Source organism: Suillus bovinus (assembly GCF_016758785.1).
Source record: "Suillus bovinus strain UH-Sbo-P2 chromosome Unknown EDB93scaffold_39, whole genome shotgun sequence".
Lineage (NCBI taxonomy): Eukaryota > Fungi > Basidiomycota > Agaricomycetes > Boletales > Suillaceae > Suillus > Suillus bovinus.
The window spans coordinates 218085-239668 of NW_024542095.1; the positions used below are offsets into that span (position 1 = coordinate 218085).

The 21584-nt window shown below is 46.8% G+C and overlaps 6 protein-coding genes across 6 annotated transcripts; 3 read left to right on the forward strand and 3 right to left on the reverse strand.

Annotated features, from left to right (window-relative positions):
• Nucleotides 1-54: 54 nt before the first annotated feature.
• On the forward strand, nucleotides 55-4716 carry EDB93DRAFT_1154112 (RecF/RecN/SMC). The gene is made up of 17 exons (XM_041449814.1): nucleotides 55-189; nucleotides 247-336; nucleotides 392-496; nucleotides 546-742; nucleotides 790-1164; nucleotides 1214-1909; nucleotides 1959-2098; nucleotides 2148-2931; nucleotides 2985-3183; nucleotides 3237-3484; nucleotides 3542-3838; nucleotides 3887-3964; nucleotides 4011-4095; nucleotides 4147-4196; nucleotides 4251-4293; nucleotides 4341-4504; nucleotides 4560-4716. Exons 1-17 carry the CDS (start codon nucleotides 150-152, stop codon nucleotides 4575-4577), a joined length of 3609 nt encoding a protein of 1202 aa, XP_041306375.1. The 5' UTR covers nucleotides 55-149; the 3' UTR covers nucleotides 4578-4716.
• EDB93DRAFT_1154114 (chaperonin 10-like protein) lies at nucleotides 4717-6458 on the reverse strand. Its single transcript, XM_041449815.1, has 7 exons — nucleotides 6306-6458; nucleotides 6207-6243; nucleotides 6091-6152; nucleotides 5879-6028; nucleotides 5455-5824; nucleotides 5174-5395; nucleotides 4717-5124 (listed from the first exon to the last, which is right to left on the reverse strand). Exons 1-7 carry the CDS (start codon nucleotides 6389-6391, stop codon nucleotides 4789-4791), a joined length of 1263 nt encoding a protein of 420 aa, XP_041306376.1. The 5' UTR covers nucleotides 6392-6458; the 3' UTR covers nucleotides 4717-4788.
• A 294-nt stretch (nucleotides 6459-6752) lies between these two features.
• EDB93DRAFT_1154158 (glutathione degradosome) lies at nucleotides 6753-10814 on the reverse strand. The gene is made up of 22 exons (XM_041449816.1): nucleotides 10425-10814; nucleotides 10261-10369; nucleotides 10192-10208; nucleotides 9647-10144; nucleotides 9416-9592; nucleotides 9293-9364; nucleotides 9099-9233; nucleotides 8961-9048; nucleotides 8775-8914; nucleotides 8632-8723; nucleotides 8337-8580; nucleotides 8246-8280; nucleotides 8122-8197; nucleotides 8004-8074; nucleotides 7896-7954; nucleotides 7691-7837; nucleotides 7501-7643; nucleotides 7329-7451; nucleotides 7205-7279; nucleotides 7014-7151; nucleotides 6880-6950; nucleotides 6753-6820 (listed from the first exon to the last, which is right to left on the reverse strand). Exons 1-20 carry the CDS (start codon nucleotides 10605-10607, stop codon nucleotides 7038-7040), a joined length of 2598 nt encoding a protein of 865 aa, XP_041306377.1. The 5' UTR covers nucleotides 10608-10814; the 3' UTR covers nucleotides 6753-6820; nucleotides 6880-6950; nucleotides 7014-7037.
• EDB93DRAFT_1154165 (uncharacterized protein) lies at nucleotides 10815-12453 on the forward strand. The gene is made up of 7 exons (XM_041449817.1): nucleotides 10815-10843; nucleotides 10903-10966; nucleotides 11016-11143; nucleotides 11204-11320; nucleotides 11378-11489; nucleotides 11546-12061; nucleotides 12111-12453. The coding sequence occupies exons 2-7, from the start codon at nucleotides 10931-10933 to the stop codon at nucleotides 12366-12368; spliced, it is 1167 nt and encodes a 388-aa protein (XP_041306378.1). The 5' UTR covers nucleotides 10815-10843; nucleotides 10903-10930; the 3' UTR covers nucleotides 12369-12453.
• Nucleotides 12454-13762, forward strand: EDB93DRAFT_1154169 (CRAL/TRIO domain-containing protein). The gene is made up of 5 exons (XM_041449818.1): nucleotides 12454-12759; nucleotides 12825-12996; nucleotides 13052-13149; nucleotides 13203-13452; nucleotides 13507-13762. Exons 1-5 carry the CDS (start codon nucleotides 12569-12571, stop codon nucleotides 13732-13734), a joined length of 939 nt encoding a protein of 312 aa, XP_041306379.1. The 5' UTR covers nucleotides 12454-12568; the 3' UTR covers nucleotides 13735-13762.
• Nucleotides 13763-21344, reverse strand: EDB93DRAFT_1154179 (uncharacterized protein). The gene is made up of 29 exons (XM_041449819.1): nucleotides 21096-21344; nucleotides 20810-21044; nucleotides 19875-20758; nucleotides 19193-19824; nucleotides 18702-19115; nucleotides 18554-18654; nucleotides 18306-18498; nucleotides 18183-18259; nucleotides 17987-18134; nucleotides 17774-17938; nucleotides 17620-17724; nucleotides 17397-17572; nucleotides 17149-17341; nucleotides 16953-17099; nucleotides 16462-16905; nucleotides 16299-16409; nucleotides 16102-16251; nucleotides 15959-16052; nucleotides 15771-15911; nucleotides 15686-15717; nucleotides 15536-15629; nucleotides 15322-15486; nucleotides 15203-15275; nucleotides 15020-15155; nucleotides 14792-14969; nucleotides 14606-14745; nucleotides 14180-14559; nucleotides 13975-14125; nucleotides 13763-13928 (listed from the first exon to the last, which is right to left on the reverse strand). The coding sequence occupies exons 1-29, from the start codon at nucleotides 21250-21252 to the stop codon at nucleotides 13869-13871; spliced, it is 5976 nt and encodes a 1991-aa protein (XP_041306380.1). The 5' UTR covers nucleotides 21253-21344; the 3' UTR covers nucleotides 13763-13868.
• Between the last annotated feature and the right edge of the window lie 240 nt (nucleotides 21345-21584).

Here is a 21584-nt window from a genome sequence, read left to right on the forward strand (position 1 = left end):
TATTATGATAACACCTGTCACAGAGTCAGGTGATATGTGACAAGCAATTGGAGCATTTGTGGCACGTGTCACACGCGTCACTACCATCATCGGTGTACGCGTCTACCAGATATTACTATACAGCACGCATTGAGTACGCGCCAGCTTTAATGTATATCAAGACATTGACAATTCAGGGATTTAAGTCCTGTAAGTTTGACCATTCATTATCCGGTGATATCTCGCTTTACGCACTGTTTATACCAGACCGTGATCAGACACAGATAGAGCCCTTCTCCCCTCGTCATAATGTCGTCGTAGGTAGAAATGGCTCAGGCAAGAGCAACTTCTTTGCAGGTGCAAATTTTACAATTGAATGATTTCTCTCAATCTTACACCTCCACTCTCCCAGCCATTCGCTTTGTATTGTCCGATGCATACACCTCTATGTCCAGAGAGGAGCGGCAGGCTCTCCTGCATGAAGGTGTTTCTGTCACGACCACACTATCTGCATACGGTACGGATATCCAGTTCAGATCTTTTAGCATCCTTTCATATACAACCAGTCGAGATTGTTTTTGACAACTCTGACAATCGATTTCCAACCGGTCGCGAAGAAGTCATACTAAGACGTACCATTGGTCTCAAGAAGGATGAATACAGTCTCGACAAGAAAAGCGCTAGCAAAGCTGACGTCATGAATCTCCTTGAGAGTGCAGGATTCTCAAAGTCTAATCCATATTACATCGTTCCCCAAGGACGAGTGCGTGCTACCTGACCCTCCCATACTCTGCTAACAGAATATTTCAGATTACTGCCCTTACAAACGCAAAAGACCACGAGCGTCTTGCCCTATTGAAAGAAGTTGCTGGCACCAAAGTTTACGAACAACGTCGTACCGAATCTCTTCGCATCATGGCTGAGACTGATGCCAAACGCACAAAGATCAATGAACTTATCGACTACATTGACTCTCGTCTGACAGAACTAGAGGAGGAAAAGGAGGAGCTGCGCGAGTTTCAGGACAAGGACAAGGAGCGCCGGTGTCTTGAGTATGCACTGTATCAGAGAGAGTTGGAGGAGGTTGGAGAAGCTTTGGAGGAGATTGACGAAGAGAGGCGAGGAGAAGTGCACGGTGCCAACATGAGAAGAGAGCAGTTTGATACCAGGGAGAAGGAGATACAGGTCCGTCCAACCTTCTCTCTCATTGAGTTTACCATTGACATAGTCATAGCGCCTAGAGCAGCAAATCTCGCAAGCGAAACATTCCCTCCGGTCTCTCCAAATATCACGGAAAGATGCTCAATCCGAGCTCAATGAATTCATCCGCGCTCGTACAGAACTCGAGTGCATAGTTGCCGATCTCCGTGAAACAGGCGAGCGTGACGATAGCGCACTTAAACAAGAGCTTGAGTCCGTACAGGAAGTTACGCGGGGCAAGGAGCGCGAACTACGTGAATTGACTCCACAATGGGAGAGAGCCCGCACAAAGGAAATCGCAGAAAAGCGTAAGATGGAGGAGGCTCGTACTCAGCTAAACGCACTCTTTGCAAAGCAAGGCCGTGTCAACCGCTTCCGGACAAAGACAGAGCGCGATGCATACCTCAAACAGGAGATCACAAGTATAGAGGCATATCAACGGGCGCGTTCTGCAGCACTCGATTCTACTCGGAAAGATGCCACACAGAAAATGCAGAACGTTGCTGAGATGGAGCGGAGAATTGATAACATCCAGGGGAGCTTGGAAGATGGTAGAACACGTGTGAAAGACATTGGAGAGCAGGTCACAGCACTCAAAGAGCAGCAGACCGAACTTATTGAGCGCAGGAAGGAGTTGTGGCGTGAGGACACCAAATTGGATGGGCTACTCGCGCATGCCAGTGACGAATTGAGGGCTGCTGAACGCAACCTTGCGGGTATGATGGACAAAGTGAGTATACGCGCGCCCTCAATTGATGAATATTCATTTATTGTTTTAGGACACTGGCTCTGGTCTCCGCGCAGTTGACAGGATTGCAAAGCAACACAACCTGGATGGTGTATACGGCCCATTATACCGTCTTTTCGAGATACCAGACTCGACGTTTAGCACCGCTATCGAACTTACCGCTGGAAACAGGTACACCAGTCTATTTACATCAATCTCTACTTATGCTCACACCTCACAGTCTGTTTCACGTCGTCGTCGATACTGACGCAACTGCACAGAAGGTCCTCGACATCATGCTACGGGAAAAGAACGGTCGTGTGACTTTCATGCCTCTCAATCGCCTCAAACCCAAACAGCCCACTATTCCTCCCAATCAAGATGCCCTTCCTCTCCTCGAGAAGCTCTCGTATGATTCTGCACATGCTAAGGCATTCCAGCAGGTTTTTGGCAAGACCTGGGTATGCCGCGATCTCACAGTTGCTGCTGCGTACGTCAAGAGCCATGGTGTTAACACCATCACGCTGGACGGTGATAAGGTTGATCGTAAGGGTGCTCTTACAGGAGGTTACCACGACGTGCGCCGCTCGCGCATTGAAGCTGTTAAGAATGTAGCAACATGGCGCTCTAAGTTTGACGCGGAAGATAAGCGTGCCAAAGAAGTCAAAGCTGCCATCACCACACTCGAGCAGGAGATCACGAAGGTGACAGGGAAAATACAAGTCCTCAGCGTTCAGCAAGCGCAGGCAAAGGAAGCACGCGAGGTCCTCCTTTCGGACTTGTTATCGCTCTCAAGGGAGCGCGAAAGATTGGGCGCGGGCGTTGTAACTCTGGAAAATGAAGCGGATGAATTGGAGACGGAGCTGAGCGGCATTGTACAGAGGCTACAGGGGTACTACACTGAGCTTGCGAGCCCCCTTACACGGGCACTGACAGATGACGAAGCCAATCTGATTGATACTCTTGGTCAACAAGTGGATGAAATACGCAAAAGAGTGCTCGAGCTAAGCAAATCGAGAATAGAAGTAGGTTCATTAACAAAACCCATTTCAAAATACATAGCTAATGTTACGCATAGCTTGATAGCCGTAAAAACCTATTGGAAATCGAGCTCAATGAAAGCTTCCGGCGGAAAGAGAATGAGCTGCAGGCAACATTGGAATCATTGGGTGACTCGGCAAATGGAGAAGTTTCATCCGCCGATAATCTGGATGCGCGATTGCGTGAACTCAAGTCCCTCGATTCTTCTATATCCACTTCGATAAAGCGCGCACAAGGTTCGCTCCTGACTAGTTTCTTGTGTCCGCGTGTACCAAGTGTATTCCCACAGAAGCAGAAAGGGATTTTGATAAATTAACGGCTGACCTACAGGAACTTCGATCCAACTTGGAGAAGGCCCAGAATCAACAATCAGAGGACAGTCGCAGTGTCACGAAGCTGCAGAAGAACACCGAGAGATACCTGGCGAAGAAACAGATGCTTGTCGGTCGTAAGGAGGAGTGCAACCGCAATATCCGAGATCTGGGTGTACTTCCAGAGGAAGCCTTTGAGAAGTATACGAACGAAAAACTTGATCGAGTGCGGATTCATCAACTGTTCATCTCTGAACTTTGTGCTAATGATCCAACCACTTAGTTGGTGAAGAAACTACACACTACCAATGAAGGGCTGAAGAAATTTGCGCATGTGAATAAAAAGGCTTTCGAGCAGTATAATTCTTTCACAAAACAGCGAGACCAACTCTTGCAGCGCAGAGAAGATCTAGACAAGTCAGCCGTGTCGATCGAGGAGCTTGTACAAGTACTGGACCAGCGAAAGGATGAAGCCATCGAGCGAACGTTCAAACAAGTCGCCAGCAATTTTGAAGAGGTCTTCGACAAACTCGTTCCTGCTGGTCGTGGGCGGTTGATCATTCAACGTCGGATAGACCAGGTAAATATGACAATTATACATGGAATCACTTCACTTATTTTGCTACAGGATGGAGATGACGCTATGGACGAAGGAGATGATACGCAGCAAAGTAGCATTGACAATTACACTGGCATATCAATAAAGGTAATCGTTATGCAACCGTTTTGCTGTTTTACTTATCGTATGATAGGTATCCTTCAACTCCAAGGTCGATGAAGGACTTCGGATACAGCAGCTATCAGGGGGTCAAAAATCCCTCGTCGCACTCGCGACAGGTAACTGCGTTTCTGTTGAGACATAACCATGTTTTTGAGCTTTTTCTCCAGTTTTCGCTATCCAGAAGTGTGATCCAGCTCCTTTCTACTTATTTGATGAGGTGCGTTGAAACAATTACACGTGATATGCTGTTAGGTTACGTTGTTTTGTGTAGATTGACGCAAATCTGGATGCGCAGTATCGAACCGCCGTCGCGAGTAGGTGCCATGTGGCACATCATAAATTGACGCTGATCTCTGTCTAGACATGATCAAATCTCTTTCGCATTCGGCTCAGTTCATTACGACTACTTTCAGGCCAGAAATGTTGGTCACCGCGGATAAGTTCTATGGTGTGCTCTTCAACAACCAGAAGGTCAGTTCTATCAGGAGCATCAAGCGAGAGGAGGCCATGGAGTTCGTGGACCAGGTCCGTCCTTTATTTTTACTTGTCGAGCCAGAATTGTGACGAGTGTTTTGTTCAGGAGGCCCAAGCTCAATAATGGTTCACATGATTCTATGCTGCCTAAACGTGTTTTCTTACCATACGCTACACAATATTTCTTCGCTTGTCGCGTGTTCGCTATTATCCTGTACGTAACTTATTTCATGAGTCGAGAAAGAGCCACTTTGTGATCTCCATGTTCAACGTAACATCTGTGTCTTGTGCAATAATCAGTAAGGCAATACCGGACAGCTATTGGTTCGTATATGTTACTTGAACGGATCAAATAAAACCTTCCCGCATTTCCCTTTGTCAAAATCGTCATATATCCGCACCGCATCATCAAAACACGCTATTTTCTCCACCAAGCTCGTTTCCCCACCCACCGATCCCAGCACATCCTGCCTTTTCAGGAGTAGCTCCAGTGCCATCGGGAACATAGCACGCACTGGACACCGACCAAAGTCAAGCGATACATTTTTATCATAAAGCTCAACGCCTTTATATGGCACAGCATGGTCGCTGTGAACTCCAACAGAATTGATGCAGCCAAATGGCCGTACAAGTTCGTAAGCTAGTCGAAGCGCACTGGTGTTGCCAACAACCTTCGAGCGATTTCAGTCAAGATCTACAACTAGATTGCACGGTGCTCACTTCAAGAACAGCGTTGCAACCGAATCCCTTGGTCAGATCTGCAACAAGTTCTTTTGCATTGCTGGTGTCTGCTACCTGAAATTCGCCAAATTGTTGGTTACCGCCGATGATAGAGCATATTGATGCCATTTTTGCCCTCCTGGCTTCATTCGGGTCAATGGCTATCACGTTGAAGTTCAGTTTTCGCGTGACAAGCATGTCAAGAAGAGCGATACACGTGCACTAGTGAGGACATGTGGACCATATCAAAACATGGTGTTGGGGAAGCATAGCGAACTCACCACCCCAACAGGCCCAAGCCCTATCACCGCCATAGTCAATGATTTATCTTCTTCCAAGAAGGGTAAAAATGAAACATCTTGAATCTGCGGCGGACTCGCACCAAGCGGATAAGGTTGTCTGGTTGTAAAGGGTAGGGTTTTGGCGTGACCGAGCGCCTGAAATGCGGCAAATACTCCGGTCGGAAGGATATCGCACAGCAACAGCAAAGAGGAGTCGGCGAGCGAAGACCCATCAGGGATGTCCTGCAGACTGTACAAGGTGCCTCCGGCCCGAGGAACGCGAACATATTGAGCTTGTCCCCCTGGAGTCAGAGGAGTGCCAAATAGGCGGGACTCGACGCAACGGCACGTGAATCCTACTCTGCAAAAACTGCGGCACATGAGAATCATACTAGTTAAGGCTGGTGAAACAGAGCTGACTCACTGGCACTCCCCACAAGAGACCGTAAAAGGCGAGACGACCTTATCGCCGACATGAAGCACGGAATACAAGTGCGGTCGACCGGTAGAGCTAGAATGAAAACTCGCACCAAGGGCAACAACTTCACCGATAAATTCGTGGCCCATAATGCAACTGCCAACAAAACGTATCTCTTGAGTTCAGAAGGCACTGTGATGATGACTAGATTCATTTACGGTTCTGTGAGCCTCGCTGTTCCACGGTACACATGTAGATCGCTACCGCATAGCCCAGCAAGCTTTGGGTGCATTGAGACTCAAGAGCTGATGAAGTTTGCTGCACATCTGCGAACCTGAATCTTTACTATCGCATCATCTGGGTGCTCAATCCTTGGAACAAAATACAAATGAATGCGATCCTATAATATGCAACAAGCGAGAAATCAACATACTCGGGAATGGGAAGAGTTTCGATACGGATGTCATAAGAGGGCGGGTGCCACCGTAGAGCACGTTGTGAATGCAAAGTAGTAGTCATGGGAGTCTTCTTGGATTTGACCACTGCGGCACAGCAAGTACTACGCTGTGGTCAGGCGATCTTTGTGGGTCAGTTATCATTGAATCTACCACGACGTCGCCGGCCCGAAACAGCCGACTTAGACTATTATGCTAGTTCGGTTTCATTATTTCATACTAGGCACGTGACACTGTAGTTACACATCAGCATCATACCTCTTGCAAGATTTCAATCATGGACCTGGCTAGAGCATTCTGTAGCGCAATCCACCCGACTGATGTGCAGCTTTTTTTGCTTGTCTGTGTGATTTCTCTTCTCTTGCTTTGTCGATTTAATTTCAACTGAACCGAACCGTGCACCTTTCAGGTTGATCGCTATAGCAAGCCAGGCTGATCTCTAGCCTAGCTGGAACCGACGAATATCAGGAACGTGCACGCACATACCCATGGTCAGTGGTCAAGTAAATGTCTGATAAGTTTGGAACGAATGTATATAAGGTTCTTACTTACGAGGTTCAACAAATTGCAAAATAACTCTTATTTCGGCATGTAGTTGCAAGCAGAGCGGCAATTAATATTACCTGTCTACGATACCCTCTTGTAGAATTTCAAAACAGAAATTATAATAGGAGCGCAAGACGTACGTGTATATCAAGACCAAGTATTTTTTACTCGGTCGGAGCATGAAGATTTGTAGCTATTGATAAGAAACGCTTTATTACCGACTTTCCCCTAGATAGATTATTCAGAGAAATGCGTTCGTTTGGCAAATGAGCTTGGTCCTTGATTGCTGATAATCAGCTTCATGGAATGAAACAGTCAAGACTGAACGCACAGTGCTTTGTCCTAGTGGGAGGTGAAGCGCTGGGCAGCCAAATTCCTTCTCTAGATAAGGAATTGATGGGATAGACTTCATAAACAGTAAGTAAGAGAAAGCCTGACCCATACAGATCACTCACGCCACCCTCTCGGATGAGTAATGGTTCTACATTCCACTCACCGTGCACAGCAGCATTGAGAGCTTTGAACCAGGGGCCATCCAAATTGCCGAGCCACCAATCAGCCGTGCGGTCAATGCTCACCTACAAGATATCACGAGCTGCAGAATCATGGACAACATGCATCACGCACAGAAAGCTGGTTAGGCGATCGGAATTCATCAAAGGTCTCTCTGAGGTGATTAACCAAAGACTGAGCGATGGTTTGCAGATCCTGATCTGGAACAATGCGGAGGGACACCTTCGCAGTGACCTTTCCCGGGATTACAGTTGAGTCTTGACATGATAAGTAACATTCGGTAAGAGTGGAATGTGTGACTTACTCCTAGGTCCAGACACCTCTATGTCATGTACAGTCAAGGACGGCTCACTCCATCGCGATGATAACACAGAGCCAGGGGTTTGAGTCACATTGGACAGAATATTGTACAATTGCTTTTCGGCCTCGGTCTGATGGCGAACGCGGTTATCTGTAAACGTTACATCAGCCTGGCCAAGCAAAATTGACGCGCAGTGGATGTGACGAACAAAAATCGGGTATCGCCACTTTTCCTTCACCATCCATCAGGGTTGCAAGAAGCCGAATCCTGAGATGAACGTGAGTCCGAATCTGACCGTGGGGGTCGTTTGACGTACATATCAAACATTGGCTCTGGGGCAGCACCTCCTTCGACACCAGAGTGCAAGTCCGGCACACCGCTCGCTATCTGCACCATGTGTTAGTTTGAGGTACCGTAATAGCAAAAATTCGTACCTCCATTGTTGAGTGTACGACACCGCGGAGACCATATGTGATGCAAGGATGATGTTCAGAAATCCAGGTGGAGTTACTACCGCGAATGAACAAAAAGAAAAGGAGGTGATCGATACCAACATACCTGAGTAAGATGGCATCTATGTTCCCGATCAGGTGCTAAAAAATAACGGAAATGAGCGTGGTCACGCGAGCGTAACATGACGCGATCCCACTTTGTGTTCTTTTATTGCATCAACAAATCCAGCACTCCCAGTCTCCTCCTCACCCTCGATAAGGAAAACTAGATCAACGCCAAGAGCACGGTCTTGGAGCAGTTCCGCAGCAGCGCAGGCTACAGCCATGATAGGGCCCTTATTATCTGTCACCCCTCGTCCATACAGATAACCGTTACGGCCTGTCACAATGAAGGGATCGGTATCCCACCCTTCAGGAGGAGCAGAAATAACATCGTAGTGCCTGTTGTTTAAATCATGAGGGGAGATAAATCTTGTAAAACAGTTGTAGTACCCATAAAATAGTATCCTTGGCTTTGGATGTTTCCCTTCAGTTCCATGAAAAGTCCCTAGAACAAGAGGACTTCCCGCTTCACGCGTAGGTAGCTGTGTTGTTGTACGTGAGCAAAAGGGATGGGACGAATCAAGTAGCTTCACCAGAGCGGACTGAGCACCTAGCTGGTTCAAGCCCTTTTTCAGCCAAATTGCGGCTTGGCGACAGTCTTCTCTGTGGTTCAAGTCACTGCTTACACTCGGTATTGACACAAACTTGGAGAGTGCGTAAGTCATCGTATCTCCTACAAAATTGAATGATTGAGGGGCGTAGATCGTAATATAACATGCCTTGGGTAACATCCGAATCGGGTATTAATGCGCTGGCTTCGTGCAAATGGGAAAGATTGTCCTCGGCTTCTGGAGCAATCGCCCAAACCTGTAGGATTCAATATCCATAAGTTATCGACAAAGACTACAACACGATACCTTAACAAAACCATCGTTCGCCCCAGTAATGAGACAAAACGACTTGCGATCAGAGGAACAAGAGACAACAGAGGAGAGCACAATACCGTCGTGGGCTTCCCACGACGCTGTGCAATCAAACGAAGAAGACCATCTCTGTCAGGTACAGAAGTGATTCAGGTGGCGACGAAAAAAAAGTAAATTTCCATGCCTACGTGAATGTGACCATTGGCAGAACACGTGTAAAGATCAGACTGCATGATCGATAGCGAAAGAACGTCGACATTCTGGTATACAGATATGAGGTTTTGCACTAAAATATACGTGAATGCGCCTACTTCTTGAACAATGATCGATCTAACAAGAGTTCGTGTTTCGAAGTCAAGCACCTTTACGTGTCCATCTTGGCATCCAGCGTATATGGTTTCCCCAGAAGCGACTATTGAAAGTATAGCACCATGCTGACAATCGAAAGAGTGCATCATGTTGAGACCAGATGGGTTGCAGCGCCAAATCTATCAAGGGTACAAAGTTGGCTGATATATCCCTTGAATTGAGATGAAACAAACCTTGACGGTTTCATCCCCGCTTCCAGTGATAAGATAATAATTCTGCCCCGGTTTTTGTGCAAAGTGTCCTGTGCCTTCCCTTGTCGAAGGCAGAAGGGCCATGCAATATATATAGCCGAAATGAGCAGAATCGATGACATTTGTTGCTGAGATATTTATCAAGGCATTGGTCCCAACGAGTGCGCCGTGATTGGTTGTGGAAGACAAGCTGAAGTTGTTTGCTTGAAGATCCGCAGGGCGATGGGTGTATTGCGGATAACTATCGAAGAATTTGTGGACTTTACGAGTTGGAGTTGATGTGCCTGAGCCCCATTGCTCTTCCACGTGTCGGTCAAGCTGAAATTTAGAGAACCCTTGCCATTGAAGTGAAGTGTTCTGACAACCAATGTAGATGATCTGCATTGCGGGGTTCCAAGCAAGAGAAAATAAATCGCCTGCTCCCGTTTCAAGGTATGGATTCAGGATGTAGACTGGTAGAAAGGTTACTGTGGACCATACCTGACTTCCGTCAGTGGAAGCCGATCTATCAAAGGAGACAGACATACTCTGACAGTGCTGTCACCTAGTCATGGTAATAAGAATACAGAAAATCATGGTATTCAGGGAAGACCTACCTGAAGCACTAAAAAGCCAGCCTTTCTCCTCCGCAAGCTCAAGGGCCAGTATGCTTCCGGTATGACCACGAAGGGAAGTCTTGAGTGTAAATGTGTGTCTGTCCCAGACCTTGAATAGCATAGCCATTATAACAATAGCTTGATCAGTAAACCCTAGTACATACCGCAATATCTTGACCTTGACCACCAGTAAAGATATGGTCGGCATTTGCCATTAAACTGAGGACAGATTTATTTTCATCCCCAAGCGAGTGCAGCAAGCGAGGAAGGGACGCAGCTGAGCGTATGGGACGACTAACGGACGCTTGACCATCGCGTGGAATGTTAAGATTAGTCGAGAGAGACATGGTGGAAGAAACGCACGATGGGGAACAATCGTTGTGCTGGCACTGCTGGCCCAAGCTAGCGATACATTTACCATTATAAGACAAGTGCCCCCCACTCAAGTGCCGACACCAATAGAACTCCTAACGAATTGGGCCTGTCAGCAGGCAGACAAAATAATGAAAGCCATCTTACGCAAATAACGAATAATGTATACCCTTAGCCAAGACTGGCGCTGTGAGGGATATAACGCAACTCAGTTTGTACTTATATCATTATTCTCGGCTTTACGTTAGCTGACTTACCTTTTTCAACCAGAACTTTCATTGCCAGCAGACCAAATTCTATGGCATCAGATAGAGCGAAAATAGCGAAGGATCAGGTCAGTTGTCGTCAACATTGCTCAGGCCTCGTCTTCTTACGGCTTACAGGGCAATGCAGCCTTCAAGACGGGTGATTACCCAGCTGCGATCGGCCATTATACATCCGCAATTCTTGCGAATGCCGATGATCCGACATTTCCTCTCAACCGTGCAGCAGCGTACTTGAAACTAGGCAAGTACGTTTATTATGTTATATATCACTCATGAGTCTGCCACCGGTTAACCTGGGTTCGTAGGAACGAGGATGCAGAACGAGATTGTACGACCGTTTTGAAGCTAAGCCCCAACAATGTAAAAGCTCTGTTTCGGAGAGGTCAGGCTCGAATAGGTCTCAGTTGTTTAGATAAAGCCCATGCAGGGGAGTGCAATATATTACAGGCAGACATAATGAAGAATCTCAATATCTATCTTGCAGATTTTGTCAGGGCATCCGAATTGGAGCCCTCCAATCAGTCTGTGAAGCAGGAGCTTGTAGAAGTCGATAAACTAATTCAACAGCAAAAGCAGAGGCATGATAGTGCAGTGGGTACTGCAAAACATTACAATCCGTGATTGTTGAAACGATCTTTCACCTACAGAACACTACTCGTCCGTCAGGGGTTGCCCCAACGATAAAGCGGAGGCGCGTTCCAATACAGATCGTTGAGGATGCGTCTAGAGCGTCGCATCATCATGGTGCAGAGCTAGCAGTAGAAGATGCTGAAAAGCAGCTTGAAGGTTTCGGAGACAATGGGTTGCTGCAGCCAATTTCTTCCCGGGTGTTACCTCGGATTAATGAACCAAGCATCAAAACACATCAGAGCACTTCACCAGCTCCACAAAAGCAAACTACTCCAGCGAAAATGGATAGTTTCAAAGACGCTAAGCAGTTACGAGACACTGCAAAGCCATCACGCGTTGGTGGGGGGATATTCCGACCATCTGGCAACCATACACTGCTTGCTAGGGACGATAAAATGTCTGGCGCCATTCCAGTAACCAACTCGCTTGCAGCCATGATAAACACTGTCCAACAAGCTCCTATGACTCTCTTTGACTTCACAAAGATGTGGGAGTCGCACATGATAGACGAAGATCGTTGGAATATCCTCTCTGTATGTAATTTAATCTTTCAGCGCCACGTTTATAACCTGCATTGTTCAGGGAATACCACCATTGTCCCTTCCTAAGATGTTCCAAGCATCGCTAGAGCCAGTTTTGCTCTCATCAATACTTCACCATTTTGAACGAGTCATAGATCTACAAATCGCGGCTCCTAGTGATGTGCGTGAATATTTGGTATCGTTATCGAAGGTCCAGCGGTTCGGCACGATCATGCTATTCATGAACAAGGAGGAGAAAATGCTTCTCAAGAAGCTTTGGGAGACATGTGGAAAGCTTGATAACCTGATTGTCGCGTAAATAGTCACTACATAATGCACTCATTGCACTGTCTTTCATTTATGTAACGGACTCAGAAATGTTATCCGCTTTCAGCAACTCTGCGTCATCGATCGAATTTGAGTCGCAGTAAGTTGAACAGCCCGTTGCAACCTCAACTGGCCCTTCCTCCTCAAGCTTCATCTTTGACTGTCAATTCAACTCTCATAGGGCACACTAATATGCCAGATACACTTCCACATAGTACCCCCGAGGAATCTGTACCAACAGCTGTAATATCAACGCCCAGTGTGATTGTGAACGACGATCGAGGACAATCACTCGAGGCGTTCAAGGCAAAGCTCCGAAACGCAGAATTATACCAGTCTGCCTCCGATGACACAGCTGCATCTCACGATGACATAACTTTGCTGTATGTTCCAGTCTTTCAAGAATACAGTGTGTCATCGAGCTCGATTCAGGCTTACGTTGTCTCAGGCGGTTTCTACGAGCTCGGCGGTATGACGTAGACAAAGCACAAAAGCAGTTTTCTGACACAGAAGCGTGGCGCAAACAACATAATGTTGACGAGTTATTTCGTACCTTTGAGGCTAACGAGATGGAATCAGCCAGGAGGTTCTACCCTCGATGGACAGGTCGTCGCGACAAGGTCAGATATAATTTACTTTGAGTCAGCAATCCGATGGTAACATTGTGATCCACAGACCGGCCTGCCGGTATATGTATACCGTCTTGCTTCCTTAGACGCGCCACTGCGGAAGGAACTCGAGTCTGTGCCTTCGGACCGCCGATACCAGCGAATGTCAGTACACATTTAAATCACGCACATATCGTTACCTGAAGCGGCAGCTGTAGTGTTGTGCTTTACGAGGCGATGACGCGCTTTGTGCTGCCGTTGTGCTGCCATCTCGCTGCACCAACACCAGTATCATCAGTGACCACTATAATTGATTTGGAGCAGGTATCATTGTCTGCCATGTGGTCTCTACGAAGCCATCTTCAGGTGGCCTCTACGATGGCTACGGCGAATTATCCAGAGACCCTAGGTACAATCGCCATCGTGAACTCACCGTCTTTCTTTCCTACAATATGGAATTGGATCAAGGTCTTTAACAAGTATGTATATTTGTATTCTTTTAATACTTACCTCCTTCCACAGACCTGGTTCGACGAAGGCACTCGCAACAAAATTCACATCTTGGGCAAAGATCCCGGTCCTACGTTGAGATCGCTAATCGATGAGAGGGATATCCCACAGGCGTATGGTGGACAACTGCCATGGAAGTTTGAAGATGACCCAGACCTGGATGACGCAATTAAAGAAGTTATTGGTGAGATGCCCAAGGGTCCTGTGCTCTTTGTAGACGATTCCACGTCAAAACTCTGAGGTCGAGTTCTTCACCAGAATAGCATCCATTAATTAAAAGTCATTTTGTGACATTGCTATGTTACATTACAAGTGGGAATGTGTACGATGATGTTTAAAATAAGTCGACAATAAGCGGGGAAAAATTTACGAATCTATGCATCGTCATCTTCAGGTTCCGCAGTGACACCATCCTCATTCCAAACTTCAATGAACTAAGCAACTGTCAGCCTTATGGTGGTAAGGTGGAAGAAGACTAACCGTCTGCCTGTGAGCCGTTAGGTCGTGCTCCTGGACGAGAGAAGTAGTGGCATAAGGGAGGCGGGTCCACGTGATTGGAAGTTGGTGACGTTTGATAGCAGGTTTATCACCAATAGCGCTCTTCTTGCCGAGCACAAATTTAGAACATTTCCTGAGAGGAAAATAAAGATTAGTAGGATGGATGGACTTCTGTGCAAAGACTCACTCTTCTGAAAGCCCGTAAAGAGACTTAAGATGGGCTTTAAGAAGCATGACAATCCCGATAATTATTGAGCTTCTCATGACAGCAATGTTGATGTGGGACATGTCGGGTGGGGCAAAGGAAAATGGAGCATTTGAGATTTCCTGATCATTTGAATGCGTAGGAAAGTCAGACAGTGGTGGCTGGTGAGATGCATTATGGATGGGTCGAGTATCGTGCAGCTGCGCTAGGAGATGAGAAGGCGAAAGAAGGTCGATCACTTGCATGCCAGCGGTTGATAATACAGAAGTCAAGTGTTTAATAACAGTAATGGCTTCCTCTTGTGTTCTGTAGTCAAGAGAGCCAAAATTCTCTGCCATGTATCTTGCGAAATCAACATCATCCTAGATTTCCGTGAGCATTATGAAATGATATAAGGCAGTACATTACCTGTGATGATTTCAAAGAAGGGTTGATATCAAAAGATTTTAGGAGAGCCCTCAGAAAGTCTTGACGAGAGGCTCTTTTCTCCCGCACGAGAGAATACCACCTCTGGAGCAATGCCACTGGTTCTGCTTGCATTCGATAACCTACACTAACGTTCAGGACATGTCACAGTAAATAGTAAAGTCAAACCTTTGACGGCGTCTATGGAAATCTTTTTCTGGTAGTCGAACGACTGTCTTGCACTAATGATATATCGGGCATTCAACAAAGACGCGTGTTTACTCCAGAGTATTGCGTGGAGTGCATTAGCTCGTGAACTGATGGCGGCATTTGGACAAGTTTCTAATGCAACAATGACAGGGAAGGACTACCGAAGCTGTGGTCAGTGAACAATCATAAGAAGACCAAAGCACGTACTTGCAACGGATGGGCGAGGCCCTGTTTGATAGTGAAGCTGAGGATGTCAACAGCAACATTCTGAATCTGAGAGTTCTGAGACAGTGCCGCATCCAAGATTGAAGATATGTATCGTTGAACAACGGCTGAGCTGACACTGCATCTTTATTAGTACAGCCTTGCGAGGACGATTGTTTGGTCTACCCAGAGTCAGCAAAACCATCTGTGTTCCCTACCAATTCTGCCATATCCACAACTCCCTTGCCTTTGGTGCCTCCTGCGGACAATAAGTATAGTGCAAGGGTACAGAATACGGCCCTAACCTTTCTGCTCCTCATGGTGCTTCATAGATTCGGACACCAAGAAGTCGTGCATGATTCGTAAAAGTCGCCCGCGACTTTCAAGATCAGAGGAGTGAAAAATATCATCCATGATGGAAGCGGACCGCCCCAGTGTCATCAATGTTGGTTGCGCACGGAACAAGAAGCCTTCATGAAGATGAGAAGGCCACGAACCAGAGACAGCGATGAGGCTTACCGAGACACTGAAGGATGCGTCCCTTTAGACCAACGTCGTTGTACTTCTCATACAACTCCAGTAAACTCTTATAAATGTGCTCTACGATGGGTCCCTGGAAGAAATGACAATGAGTTTGGTAAGTCAGGTAGCAAAACTGAAAGACGGTACAGGAGACACGGAGTTTAAATCTGAAACGAAGTCTTGAATAAATGTCAAACTACTGAAATCGTGAACACATTTGCGGTAGCTTTACCTGGATAATCATCGCGGAGGCGGTCAAAGTCGCAATGTTCACCGAGTAAAGCGACAATGAATATGAGAATAGATAATGTCCTGTTTTCAACCGCTGTCATTTGGTAAGAGGATGGGCGAGCGATAGCCTGTTGCAATCGAGCTAGAGCATGACGTGAGTATGAGTCTGTCCAAAAAAAGTCTTTATACCATTGCAAGACTTGACTAGAGCGACTAGACGATTAAAATCGTGGGTGAGATGTTGCACTGCTCCGCACATGCAAGCTACACTTTCCTGCAAACTCTATAGCACGACTGGGTAAATAATCAATACTAGTGATCAGGTAACTTACCACAACTCCACCGATGTGAGATGGTTTAACAATCATCGGTTGCAACACAAGCTGTAGTTCCTGACCAAACTTTACTGCAGTCTTGGGCATGTGAGGTATTGATATACGGAAAATCTTGAGCAAATAATCGGACACAACGAGCTCTTCAGACTGATATACGTTGAGATTTTTGTGTGCTTATGATGGTAGATTCTTACCGAGGAAGGGTTCTTAAGATACGGGAGCAAAGTAGACGCGTTTGCTCCTGAGAGAACAGAGGGGTATGCTGTAGTGAATAGATATATAGTCCTGACACAGTTGTGCACAGTCTGCCAAAAGAATTTGTCAACAATATCGGTACGATGAGCCACGTGCACGTACGAATCCCGGCAAGTCCGAGGCATCTACCAGGCCATCAATGAGAACTTCGCAAATTTCGGAGTAATTCCCTCGCAGATACGACGCGCTAGCATCTTCTTGGCTGGATATTACTTTATGTAGCATATCTTCCAATGGTGATTGCCGATCCTTAAAGTTGGCTGATACGCCCATAATGACCGATACCTTGGAGAGAAGTGGCCCCTTGTCTTGGCTGAGACCAGATGACAACACTGGACGGTTTTTAGGTAGTCCATTCTGCGATGCAGCCTGGAACCATAGTTCCTCAACCGTCTTGATGGCTAAATCCTTTACTGTATCATCCTCATCCAGCATGCGAAGGACTAACTTTGTCGCGATATCAATGCGTCGAGAAAGATCCTCTGTGCCGGCGTAACATTGTTTTAGGAGTTTAATCACACGTTTCCGAACTCCAAGTCCCGTATCCTGGAAGGGTCAGCTAAAAGAGCCTCTAAGCGATGGAATATTCTTACTGCAATACGGTCGGCAATTTTTGTGTAATAGTCCCCAACAACCTCCGGGGACTCTATCATGTATTTCCCAATTAGTTCTACAGCGGCGTCACGCACAGCTGGGGAACTATCGAGTAAATGACTTTCGATCGCCCGACGGACATTTGACTTGTGGCTTGTCAGCAAATGTAAATGCCGGAAGAACTTGTTCACGCACTGCTGCTAAGATGCTAGAGTCACTGTTTACAATTTGCCCAAGTGCTCGTAATGCTTTTGTACGCATGAAAACAGCGGGCGCATCAAGTGCAAGGAGGACGACATTAAGAATTGGCCCGAAAGAATTTCTTAGCGTTTGAATAGTCCCGATCTCTTCAGCATAATGATCAATCTTATTTACTTCCTCCTGGGAGCTGCCAGAGTGTGTCAACTCGAGCGATTCAGAGGCTAGGTGGGATAGAAGCCTACCCGACATCAAAAACATCATTTGACATATCCTTCCAAACGTCCCCAAGGGCGGACTTGAGCTTGGCGTAAAGCTTCGACTGTAGATCCTCGCTCTCCTCCTGTGCTGAACTGCTAAGTTGTCTGAGTGCAACTGCTAGTTCTTGACCCCAAGTAGCCGCCGTCAGGTCATTGGCACTCTTTTGCATGTCAGCAGGAATGTGGTTGTGGAACTGAAGTCACTCACGTCATATGCCTGATCTTCAGAAGCTCTTTTATATAGATGCGAAAATATTGATTGGTGTCGAGATATGAGCATGTCCAAGTGTTTAACATCGCCGGAAGAGATAACCTGCAAAATGAGGAAATGGTTGCTGATAAGACTCGTATTAAATACATACCTCATCAAGAGAGTGGAGACCGTGCTTGTCATGGTCGTGTGCTTTGACCTTCAAGGAACTTGAGCGTATCCGCGCGGCAATGACACCGAGATGATCGAGCGCGATGCTTTTTGCAGCGTTTGTGTCCGTTTGAGTGCTCGTTTTCACGTCGTCCAGAGAAGAAACCTGTAACAACGTTTAAGAGGGTTTTACAGTCAAGAGTGCAAGACTCACCATGAATTTACAAACAATGCTGAGCAAGAAACTTGCAGCTGGCCATTCTGGCCAATACAGGACGACAAGAAGGTCGGAAATAAGGTTGTCAAAAATGGTTCGGTATTCGGCTTCGTTAGAATTTTTGGTCAATTTCCCTTTTCCAGACCTAGCAACATGGTGTTACCAACACCGAAGTAAACGACTTTCTGCTCACCTCTGTGTCAAATACACGACTATCGTCTTTGCGGCATTCATTGCAGACTCTAATCCCGTAATATAAAGTTGTATCTCCTAGACAGGCGGTTAGTTATGAGATACTGCTAGCATTAGCACTGACCTCCGCGTCCAATTCATCCATCAAAGGTTCAGTCGACCTCTCATTGGTCACGCTGTCCTGTCGACGAAGAGCTTGGCGACTCTGGCGACGTTTGGCAATCTTGCGCGCTGCAACACGGACATCATGGGCAGACGTTTGTACAAGCTGAAATAGTAGTGCAGAGACTGTTCGAATAGAACGACCATCACGTAGACTGAACATAGCATGTCAACCTTACTCGCATTCAACATCTACAAGTCTTCACTGACCGGAACTGCCCAGCCTTCTTATGACTGTTAGAGAGCTTGATGAGTGATGACAGAATTTCTTCGATGATCCATGATCGCTGTTCTTCGTGATTGGCAAAGATCTAGACGAATAATGAGTGATGGTTTCAAACACGAAAGACTAGCGTACACTTCGAATGACTGAGAGTGCGTCCAACCGAAGACCTCTCATAGCGCTATTACCGAGTGTATTCAATACCACATTATCTTTCTTGCTCTTGATATCCCCTTCGCCTGATTCCACCACAAAGAACGGCCCAATTGCAATATACACAGTCTGAATGATGATTGCGTCTGACATCACAATATTTTCGCCGGAGAACAACACGTTGATGCGCGGAAGTACAGCCGAGACCGCCTGAAAAAGTTCGCTGAGCAACCGTCGAAGATCACCAGAGTGCGTATGAGTGTTGCTGTGGATGCATTGGAGTTGTGGTGATGACGATCCACCGACTCCTACAGCCTCGACGAATGGGAATAGAACCATATTTAGCTGATTCTGGACTGTACTAAGACAAGCAGTTATGAGCTCCTCGGAGTAAAGCTGTATTGTGAGGTTGACAGCGGGGAGAAATCGTCAGGAAGTTAGATCAACCTTGAAAATTGACCAGAAATGCAAACCTGTTTAGTCAGACCTTCTCCGCTTAATAACGCAACGCAACATTCTACGGCGAGGATACTGTCGCGTGCAACTTCTAGCTGTTTTGACAAATCGTGGAGATGCGCTTCTGTCAACTCTTGAGGCACGTTAGCACTGTCCAACTCTAACTCGCGTGAATCTTCCTCTGGAACGCTCAGTGAGGCAGAACCTGTGACATCCCGGTCTTGATGGGCAACTCTTTGCGCTTTTGGACTCTTCTTCGGTTTTCGTGGCGATGCGTTTTTATCTGTATGAGGGATATATGCAGAGGCACGCAATGGATCGAGTGCCTCTCCAGCTTTGATGTTGCGCTCGAGAATTTTGAGTAGTCTTGCAAGTATATTGTTATCGATGTCGCCTAGCGCCTTCCTCGCTCTCGGGGCGTCTATGCTATCGCGGGCAGACCGTCTAGATCGTTTCGTAGGTCGAGCGAGCTGACTGAGATGTTTCGTCAATTTCTTGATCACATTGGCTTGCAAGTGGGGGTGGGAGCAATCTGTAGTGAGTGCAGAAAAGAACTCTTTCGGAAGCTCCGACACGTCGATGTCCACGGCCAGCGAGTCTTCGGCTTCAAATATGTCTTCAATAAGCGCGGAGAGTTTTTCGAGAGGTGCTGAAAGAACGATGAGTGATCTGATAAAGCATCAATGACAAATTTCCTACCTCGTTCATCTCTATCACCTGTACGACGTGCAGACAACCTCACACTAGCGTGGATACCAAACTTGTACCGGGCATCGTCATCTTCAGACCCCGATGCATCAAGATTATCTGCAGGGGTCGACATGGACGTTGGCAGAGGCCGCTTCTTGGAAGGAGTCCTCCATGCACTTGGAATAGGAGGTAACTCTACATACGCCATTACCTGACGCGGTGTAGTTCTCGATGAGGGTGTACTAGGTTGTAAGGAGTGAAACTGAATATTCAATTCTTCCTGACGTTCTGACGGTACAGTGTGTACGCGCTTCAGCGGAGAACCTTTGTCTTCACCAGCATATTTTCGCTTCTGAGGAGTCAAACTGTTTTCTGCGGATGCCAATGGGACGGAAAGGCGAGCAGTAGACCAGGGAGTTAACTGTGTGGACGTAGGGGTGCTCGGGGGAGCATGGATTTGGGGGGATCGAGGGACTGACTGCACGATTAAATGGGAATTGGATTGCGGTTGTACAGACCGAGGAGCCACAGGCTGAGATGGAAGTTGGAGAGAATGTTGCGGCTCGTCTTCTTTGAGATCACGTTCAGTTGGCTTTATTCCGATGTCTCGATTCTTCTGAGCGATGAAATTGTTGAATGCTGCAACAGGCTCTTTACGCCGATGAACGGGTTCCATGGGTGGTTTAGGTTGGTTAGGATACGTTAGCGGATGTCCTAATGCGAATGCAAGAGAAGATGAAGTGCTTCGAATGCCAGGTGGAGGTGGGGTAGGGTATGCGGCAGGAGGATTCATACGTTGAATCAACGACTGAGCAAATGGAAGAGGATGATACGTTGGTTGAGGCTGAGATTGTAGCCATGGAGATGCAAACTGAGAAGAAGCTAATCTGTGTCTAGAGATGTTAATATTGAACTATCATGCTGATTGCAACATTTTGACATACGAGACGCCTGCGGACAATAGCCTCACGGAATCGTCCCTTGTATTCTGCCAGTAACGCGAATCACCTGTGGGTATCGAAGTGGTTGAAAGATAGGAGAGCTCATGAGAATATTCTGAGAGCGGGGAAGGTGCTGGAGCTGGCTGGTATTGCGACCCAGAGTTATATTCGAGATAGGCCCGTTGCAAGTATGTGGGGTTAGGTGCGGACACAGATAAATGATTCATGTGTCTTGCCACTAGAGAATTGTTAGACGCGTTTAACGTGTGAAAACGTATAAAAATCTAACTGTGCGCGGAAGGCGTCGCAGAAGCAGTTGGGTATGCAGCAAAGAGCCTGTGAGCTTCGTAGGTCGAGTTGGGAGCATGGCCATGTGCTACAGGATCTGGCGAGGGCTGGCTGCGGGCGTTGTGACCAGCTTGCTGCTGCCAATGATGGCCGTTCATGATGAACGAGCTGATTAAAAGACGGCCGCGAACAGGAGCAGAGCCTCGTGGTCTAGCTACTGGCCAGTTCCGGAAGACTAGTGACCTCGCGCGTGACGTGTTTTCGGTCACTGTCACAGCGCGTTTCGAATGTAACAATACTATCACTCCGGGTAATCTGCAACATTTTCAGCAAATCTTTTGTAGCTCATCAACCACTTCATATTATCTTCCACAAATTTAGAGTGTTGTAGATTCGTACCGCCTCTATATAGATCTCATTTTTCCTCATTTTTAGGACGTTGTGTGTGGTGTCGGATGAAAGCCGAGAAAATTCAGGGTCTGACTGCTAA